At 39.8% G+C, this 9246-nt stretch overlaps 1 protein-coding gene across 1 annotated transcript; it reads left to right on the top strand.

The window, feature by feature from the left end:
• The first annotated feature begins 121 nt into the window (after nucleotides 1–121).
• LOC129180358 (ubiquitin-conjugating enzyme E2 L3) lies at nucleotides 122–8455 on the top strand. The gene is made up of 4 exons (XM_054774759.1): nucleotides 122–192; nucleotides 4119–4214; nucleotides 5398–5584; nucleotides 7217–8455. Exons 1-4 carry the CDS (start codon nucleotides 166–168, stop codon nucleotides 7369–7371), a joined length of 465 nt encoding a protein of 154 aa, XP_054630734.1. The 5' UTR covers nucleotides 122–165; the 3' UTR covers nucleotides 7372–8455.
• The last annotated feature ends 791 nt before the right edge of the window (nucleotides 8456–9246 follow it).

Below are 9246 nucleotides of genomic sequence, written 5' to 3'. Positions count from 1 at the left end.
TGATGTTTTATTAGTGCACATTGTATATGCATATGTGGAAACGATGTAGTATGTTTTATTAGGATTTCAGTTCAACCTCATTCGAGTGTGTTCCGCCAGCTCCCCCCTTCCCCAATCCCATATTCCCGCGCAAAGGATTGTGGGAAGTGGTAGAGAAATTTCAAGATGGCGGCGAGCAGGAGGCTGGCCAAGGTAAATCATCCGACTTCGTTGTAGTCTTGTCACCTGTAATGCGCTCGTTTTCTTGGGTGGATGTTGGTGGTCTTTGGGCCAAGATGACACTTGGCCATGTTGTGTGAGATGTTATGACACAAAATGTCCGCTTGAAAGTACATTTTATCTTAACGGGAGGTCAATAAAAGCGCCTGACTAGCCGCTGTGTTTGGAAGCAAAGCAGCCGGCAAATTAGGCCAGCATCGACGAGCTGCCTAAAGATTTTAAGGAATAAATTAATGGTTTCTTTCAGCATAGAAGTGTCTTTTGAGTAGTTTGGAGGTGTATGATGAAGTGATTGAGCTCAGATGTTGCTAACATAAAACGGTGAGTTTCCAGGGCACAAGGCGCTGCTAATGCTAATCAGCTAACTTGCTATCTGGGCTGCGTTAAGCTAGCTCGGCGGACAATGTAGCCTTAAATGACTTCGATATTCGACTTTATCTGCATTTAGCATTGATTCCAGGATTGTAACAAATGTATGGCATTCCATTCATTTTTAATTACAGCATAAGCAAGCAGTTAGCACTTGTATCTCTTCCTGTTTCGTTTTTGTCAACCATGTTAATCTGCGCGTCCATTATCACTTCCTGTCTTTCAACACGATGATAATGTAAGGTTAAAAAATAACTTAAATAGTGTGAGGTAATGGACGTACTTCAAACTCAGGTCGTTACTTGAGCCTTTTTACACTATTTACTTTAGCATAAAAAGGAACGGCTTAAAAGCTTATGACAAAGCAATTAACTGTGGAAAGTTGTTCCAAATAAGGCAGTCGTTTTTTTTTGACTCGCATCACAATTTGCCATTATGAAAAAAATGACAATACACAACATCGACGGTATCAATCATTAATGCAACCAAAACGCCTCACATTGCTTTTATTACTATGATTTATTTACTACATCTAAAGATTAATTCTGTACTCATCAGTTATACCAGTGTTTTTGCCATCACTCCCGTACATACCATTCTTATATTATTGAGAGACTTATTTTATTTTAATTTGATATAAAATTAATCATTAATATAATTCTGGTTCCGGATTATTTGTTGTTATTACTTTATGGGGAATGTTTCCGTTTGATGGGTGCACCAGATGTAGCATTGGGTTGGTTTATATCTGTAGTCATTAAGACATTTCATAGTCGGGATGCAACTAACAATGTCCTTTGTTGACTAATCTTAAGATTGCTGTGTCAGTTAATCGAGTAATCGGTTAGTCCCTAGACCAGAGGTGTCCAAAGTGTGGTCCGGAGGCCATTTGAGGCGTACGGATGTTTTTTGGTTGTGTTTTTTTTTTTTTTTTATTGGCCTGCAGTGCATTCTGAAAATTTTATTTAACAAAAAAAAAAAAGCAAAAATGAAAAAAAAATCAGAAGTAATTTTACAAAAATAAAGTGAAATTATTAAGAGAAAAAAATTGGAAATTTCACGAGAATAATTCTGATATTATGAGGAAAAATAACGTCACTTTAGTAGCATAAAGCTGAAATATTAAAGAAAAAAATGTTTTAAGTCGTTAATATGAAAAAACAAGTTGTAATTTTGGGGAAATTAGGTCGAGGAAAAAGTTATAATAGTACAAGAATAAAGTTGAAAGTCATATCATGAGAAAAAAAATGTACAACCATTAGAAGAAAGTTGAAATATTTGGAAAATGTAAAAAAAAAAAAAAAAAAAAAAAAAAGAGAGCAAAGGCCGAAGTTCATACTAATAATACACATTTTCACCTATATCACAAAGCTGGGATACAGTTTTTTTCTTGAAGTATATACTGTATAACTTCTGAGCAGGCTTACAAAATATCAAACTGTCCCTTGCACCCTTTAATTTTTCAGTATGTAGCCCTTGCTGCAAAAAGTTTGGACACCCCTGCCCTAGACGGACCAGATCAATATGAACCAAACACAGTTAGTGGTTTGGTCTGCACCGTATCAGAACAATTTTTCACCGTTGATCCTATCCCGACACCTGAAATTGACAATTCAAATAAACAACAAAATCACAATTAAAAAAATGCTGATACCAATGCTATTCCAATACAAGAGCTCTGTTTGCTTTAATATTGTTACTGTAGAGTCTACAGATGCTATACGAATGACGAGGAGGTCGTCGATCAACAGTGGCTTTATTCAGCAAAATAGGTCGTCATCAGCCAAACACAACTGCTCAGCCTGACATGTTCATGGCTTCACAGTCGGTCAAACAGAACTTTGGGATGTCCCGATCCGACCAGCTGCCCATCCGCTGTATTTTGAAGATCGGATAATATCGGCTTTTGCCACAAGATCGGGCCGATCCGGTAGCCGCGTAACGTCCGTAACTCTGAGCCACACTCCAACACGGTAGGTAATGAGGTAATGCGCCTCAAAGCTAGTTGCCAACGACTCCCGCCACCCGCAAGAAGAAGAAAACGCAACACCACAGTGCAGACATGTCCGCGTTGTACCGTGGTGAAGTTACTTTCACTTTGGACGTTGGCTATTTGGCTCTCTAGCTCCTCTGTTACGGAGCTTGAATGGAAGCTACCGGGGTTAGCTTAGTTTAGCAGTGCAGCTCTGTGTGTGTGTGTGTGTGTGTGTGCGCGCGCGCGCGTGCGACTCCGGCGAAATGAGTATATTTTCACAATGTTGTGTTTTACCCCTTTAATGTAAGGGACCATTTTACAATGCCCCTGACGACGTGTAGGTTCTGAGTGGAAAAAAGACGAGAGAGGCACATTTATTCTTGGTCCCAGCTCGTATCAATTGCCGTTCTCGACACACATCCGGTCTTCAAAATAAGAGCTCTCTTTGTCACATTTGTCTAATTGTGTAAACAAAATAAAAGGTGTCATAAAAATATCTTGCATTGATAACGCAATTGGAATTACATCTGACTACATCTTCCTTAATAACAAGCATGGACAGTTAGTTGAAGATTTTGTAGCAATATGTGCTGAGGCTGACATCCCATTAGAAAAGTTAGTCAAGCTACATCCATTTCTCAATTACTGGACAAAATGGGCTAATGATGTATTGCATCCATAAATGTAAGGATTTTTGCATTTCATTCATTCACTAACCTAAATAGCACACACTCTGTGCTGGTAAAATAAGTGGAAAAGGTCAAATATAATGGAATTCTAAAAAAATTTAACTGAAAAAAAACGGAATTGCACATCCATGTCAATTTTCTATGCCGCTTATCCTCATTAGGGTCGCGGCGGCATGCTGGAGCCTATCCCAGCTGCCTTCGGGCAAGAGACTGGGTACACCCTGGACTGGTCGCCAGCCAATCGCAGGGCACCATTCACACTCATTCATACCTATGGACAATTTAGAGTCTCCAATTAACCTAACATGCATGTTTTTGGAATGTGGGAGGAAACTGGAGTACCTGGAGAAAAACCCACGCACGCACGGGGACAACATGCAAACTCCACACAGAGATGCCCAACGGAGATTTGAACCTTCTTCCCGATCTCCTGACTGTGTGGCCAACATGCTAACCACTCGGCCACCGTGCGGCCCATTTTGCACGTCCAATTTTTCAAATTTAATCTTTTTATTGGATTAGGGACCTGACTCACAGAGGTGTGTTTAAAAAAAAAAAAAAAAAAGCCAAACAATATTGTCGGTCATGCTGTGTAATAAAAAAAGTAAATTCAGCAATACTTTGGTTGCATTATTTTTAATGATTTGAAGAGCTGTTTTCATAACCATAACATCCGTGTCGCTACATTATCATTATTGCTGCTTTGATATAAGGCTCCATCTCCTTACAGGCAAGTATGATATTGTAGCTGACCTATAGACTTGTTTGTGGAAGGTGACGAGATGTGATGCACTTCTGTGGTGCGTCTTATATATTGTCTTTTGAATTCTTCTTTGTATATATGTTCATTCTTTTGTGTTTTTCAGGAACTTGACGAGATTCGCAAATCTGGAATGAAAAATTTCCGAAACATTCAAGTCGACGACTCAAACCTATTGTCATGGCAAGGGCTCATTGTTCCTGTAAGCAACTATTCCTCAGCTGTGTCCAGATTCAGGGTCTGCATTGTTCACAATGTGCATTTTTGGCTTGCGTCGTCCCACGCAGAAGCTGTCCATATTCGATGAAGGTTCCTTCAAATGCGTCAGCGTACATGTTCCAGTTGCCGTACAATATATTGCATGTCTCGTGTTACTAATACACTGCATGAGCGCAACTGTGTTATTAATGTATTTTTATCACAAAACATCCTTGTTAGCATCTTGCTAATACAGGTACATGGAAACAGGAAGCGGAAGTCATCTCCATTGCCTCTCTATGATGTCGTCAGTGGTTGACTCTTTAGTTCTTTGCTAACTAACACCGCCGCAAGTCTCAAAAATAATAAAACACTATTTTATAGTTTTACATGCAGAAACCATTCTAAATGCATATAAGTGGTTAATTAACTGGATGCGGTTTACGGTTGCTTTTACCTTCATCGACGACGTGACGTTTTGACAAAGACGCGATGTGGCAGCGAGATCACACGGACACCACTTAGTGTTTTGCTGTGAGTTGTTTCTCACCTTCTTTATCACAATGCTGGCACTTACAGCTATACTACATGGATTCTGTTTGGCTAATTTGGTAGCTGTGATCAAAAGAAAAGCAGAGACTTGAGGAACACTGTTGAATTCAAGAAACAACTCGTGTCAAAACAGGAAGATGCTGTTGGTAGATCTCATTGCCACATTGTGTCTTGGGCAACAATCACATCTTCAATGAATGTTAAAGTAACCTTAAATGTTGATTTATCCCTTTCGTCCCTCATTTATGTATGTTATGGAATTTTTTCTACATGTAAACATTTTTGTGTTAACATTTTTGGCTTTCTGGAACGGATTAACAAAGGTTCCACTGCCGTATGGTTTGAAATGTCAGGTTTAGTGCGTAGCCGGAGTTAATTTTGTCAACGGATGTCCTCTCGTCTATCCTCTTAAATGACAAAAAATAGTTCTGCCTCCTTCGTGTCACAAAGTCTTTGTTTCCCTTCATTTGCTTTTTTTTTGTGATGTCATGGTTGATGGGAACATGTGACGTGTGGCGAAGGACACACCCTGCTTACGGAATTCAGTCCTTGATAGGCTGCAGACCCTGAATTTGGACACAGACCATGGTCATGGCATCACTTTCCTTTTCCTAATCCTCTCCTTTTCCAACCAGGACAACCCTCCTTACGACAAAGGCGCATTCAGGATTGAGATCATTTTCCCCACTGAGTATCCTTTCAAGCCACCCAAGATCACATTCAAAACAAAGATCTATCACCCCAACATTGATGAGAAGGGCCAGGTGTGTTTGCCTGTGATCAGTGCAGAGAACTGGAAACCAGCCACCAAAACTGACCAAGGTGGGTGTATTTCTTTGTATTCTATTACCTCGTTACCCATATTTCCTTCATATTTAAGATCCAGCCCAAAAAAAAACCCTACAACTAGCCAACACATGCCACCAACCACCTGAAGAGGTATCTCATTTTCTACTACTTGGGTTTTGAGACGGAAGTAGAGATGACACGATATATGGTGTATCATCATTACATTTTCAGACGGTTATTGTAACATTTCGAAATGTTATAATTGTATTTTCCATGTTTACTTTGACACCATCTGGTGCACACTTGGTACGGCATTTATTTTGCTATGAGCAAGTATGGTTGAATGACTGACAATAAATTGACTGCAGTTGAGATGTTTTTGTGCCTACAAAGACAGTCGACGTGCTAACCCATTTTAAACCAATTACAACAAACTTGTGATGATTTTGACGGCCCTGATGCAGTGGAACCTCAGTTAGTGTACACCAGTTGTCACCAACGTTTTTCCTTGTGAGAGCTACTTTTACAAAATGAAAATGGACAAGAGCTACTCATTTTTGTAACATTTATTTTCAGAGCTTATTTTAAACCCAAACAAAGCGAATATGCTGGGGTGTTTTCCGGTTATCAAAGAAAAATTACACCAAAACTTTGTCTGGGTTTTTGTCCATAACTGTGCATATTGTTAGGGCCATAACCCCCCACAAGCTAAAACTCAACACTGAACCTCCACACTGTCCAACACAGTCCTCCACACATCTGTCCACCCGGCACTAAGGTCCCCTAGGGAACACATTTACCATGACACACACGAGCAGGAGTTTTCTTACATCTTGGTTAATATCAGTGTAAAGCCATTTAAGGGTGCCATTACAATACATTAATGACAATAGCGACAGGGTAGTGCGCTGTCTAACTGGTGCCGGTAACATTTTTTGCAAGGCATTAAGAAGACTAGTATAAGGCATTCAGAAAACTCATTTAAAGACGTGGTGGTGAAATGTAATATTCCACACTGGTCAGTAGGTGTCAGTAATGTTTCTATAATGTTGGGTGAGACACAACCGCCACAGTAACACGGGCTACTGTTGAAGCTAAAAGTAAACTCTGAACCTCTGATGTCACTTCCTGTCCACCCCCTAGTCAGCTCCCCTAAGGAACACAATTACAGCAATACACAAGCATGACTTTTATTTATGTCATAAATGTCTTTTCTCGTATTATGTTTACTATATTGGGTAAAACGAGTGCAAAGGTGACAATAGGGATGATATTTCATGTTTAGAGGGCTCTGTTAAAAAACGTTAAAAGTCGTATTTAGATCAAACAGGTTTTCTGTGCTCTAACTAGAAAGTGTTAAATTTATAAATAAGGAATGCTATTTCACTTATCACAGTCTGTCCAGGACCCAATTACTGGTGATAAACAAGGGATTACTGCATCATGTATTTTGTTTTAATATTTGTATGCGTCTGGAACAAATGAATTGGATTTACATTATTTCCTATTGGAAAAATTGTCTGGACTTTCTTACATTATATTTTTGGAAGGTGTGAAGGAGGAAAACAGGTTCCAGCAAATGAAGGCTATTTGCATGTCTTCAGAATATTCTTTCTTGAAGGATTCCTGACAGGGTTTGTGTTTGTGGTGTATTTTGTCTTGCAGTTATTCAATCCCTCATTGCACTGGTGAACGATCCCCAGCCAGAGCATCCCCTGAGGGCAGACCTAGCAGAAGAATACTCAAAGGACCGTAAAAAATTCTTGAAGAATGCTGAAGAGTTTACAAAGAAACATGGTGAAAAGCGGCCAATGGACTGAGCACCCGATGAGCATTACGCCCTCTGTCTTTCTCTCCCCTTTGCCTCCTATCTTAACCTGCCCGAGCAAACATCAAGCCTCCTCATGTCACCTAAGCACCCTTCACTTTCCTCTCTCGCTGACCACACTGCTGCTCCCTGCAGCCCAGGAGCAGCCCAGCTGAAGCAGGCAGTGATGGCCTCAGCCTCCCTCGGACCCCTTCTCTTCCTCCTCCTCCCCAGCTGTAGATCTTCACAGCCTCACTAACTTTCTCCTGTCAAAGTCCAAATGGGAAAATAAAGTTAGGGTAACAAGATGCTCACATGAAGAGTTGGATAGGAGTACTCTTTTTCTGTTAGCTTATAAAGTATGATGGTAAATGCATTTTTTTGATTTACTTTGGTTTTTGCTTTCTCTTTGATGATCTTTGCCACACGAGCAAAGAACCAATCTTGTTTTTTTCTCTCCAGACTGAAAATATTCCTTACTGCTTCTAGACTTTCACTGTATTCTTAGAGAATCCCACACCAATCCTTGCCCAGTTTGTAACCCACTGAGCAGCTCAACACTTGTTGTCCCACGTGTGAATAGAATTGTTCTAAAGGTTCTTCTGTATTAGTCAAAAAAAAAAGCTTCTCTCCAAATCTATCATTGTCAGCAGACACGTCTTTTTATGCATTTGATTAGTTGTACCAAAACTTTGTTCAGTGTCAAAAATGCCTGTGTTAATATTCTTTTAATGACAAAACATCATTTGGATTGGCACTTTGATATATAAAACTGTCAAAGTAGGAGCTGCCTGCTTGTTTAATTTGGAGTTTTTCATGTCTCACTTCAGCATTGTCATTTTACAGCCCTTTACCACGTTAAGATGGTCAGGCAGCAGGTCACATATTCCCGTACCAAGAGGGACCTCAATGGCATGGAAAGGTGAAAGAAGCTGGAGGCAGGTTGGCTCACCTGGAGTAGAGCTCACCTGAAGTAGAGCACCTTGAAGGCAGCTGTGGGAGGGTTGGCTGTCCACACGGAAAGGGACGGGAGTGGCCAAAAGCACCATGTAACAGCTGTTTGATCCGAATAAAGATGGCTAACCATGCTGCCTCACTGTCTGCCTGCTAGTTCCATCAATGCCAGACTGACATTTGGCTTCTAACATTTGGCTTCTAATTGCAACATAATCACACGCTGGCCCGTAAGTCTGGACAGACAAAAATGCATCTTTTTTCTTTTAAATGACAATTTTTACATTTAAACATTTTACCATTGCCAAATTAAAAAATATGTCTATAAATGTATCTTAGACAATGAAATGTATGTACAGCAAATTTTTGCCATATTGTGTCCATGTTTTTTTTTTAATTAACAGATTAAAATAGACATTAAAATCTAAATGCAAATATATTACAATATTTTGATGTATATTTAACCATTTAAAATAGATATTTTATAATCGTAAAATATATGCTTTTTGCCTGTGTACAGACTTAAAGCACACCCTGTATTACAATGCAGTCTGAATTTTGGAAGACATTTTTTATTTAAAATCTCATTCATGTCTGAAGTAAAATTTCATGGCATGGCAACATGGGCCCAAAATGACTTATTTTCTTTCAATTGTGTTGAGGTTCGGAGCGTCTTTTTCGTCAATTTTGTCTCATTAAAAGCAGCAGGAGGGAGTAGTGAGCACTTGAGGTGGGGCAAGGGGCGTAGTTGTCAGTGGCAGCCAATGATGGTAAGGATTGTCACTAGGCAATACGTACCCGTAACGCAATCGGTGCCGCGCATGTCCGAGGTTACGTCACTTCCTCCTGTAGCAAATTTTTACGACTGCGCGTCTGCGACGTCACGTGCCGTGGTAGTTATTATTTTTAAAATGTATGAACATAAATGGTCACT

This window comes from Dunckerocampus dactyliophorus, chromosome 4, assembly GCF_027744805.1.
Source record: "Dunckerocampus dactyliophorus isolate RoL2022-P2 chromosome 4, RoL_Ddac_1.1, whole genome shotgun sequence".
In the NCBI taxonomy this organism is placed as follows: domain Eukaryota; kingdom Metazoa; phylum Chordata; class Actinopteri; order Syngnathiformes; family Syngnathidae; genus Dunckerocampus; species Dunckerocampus dactyliophorus.
The sequence above is the reverse complement of the archived record's forward strand: the minus strand, read 5'-3'. Positions and strand labels throughout refer to the sequence as shown.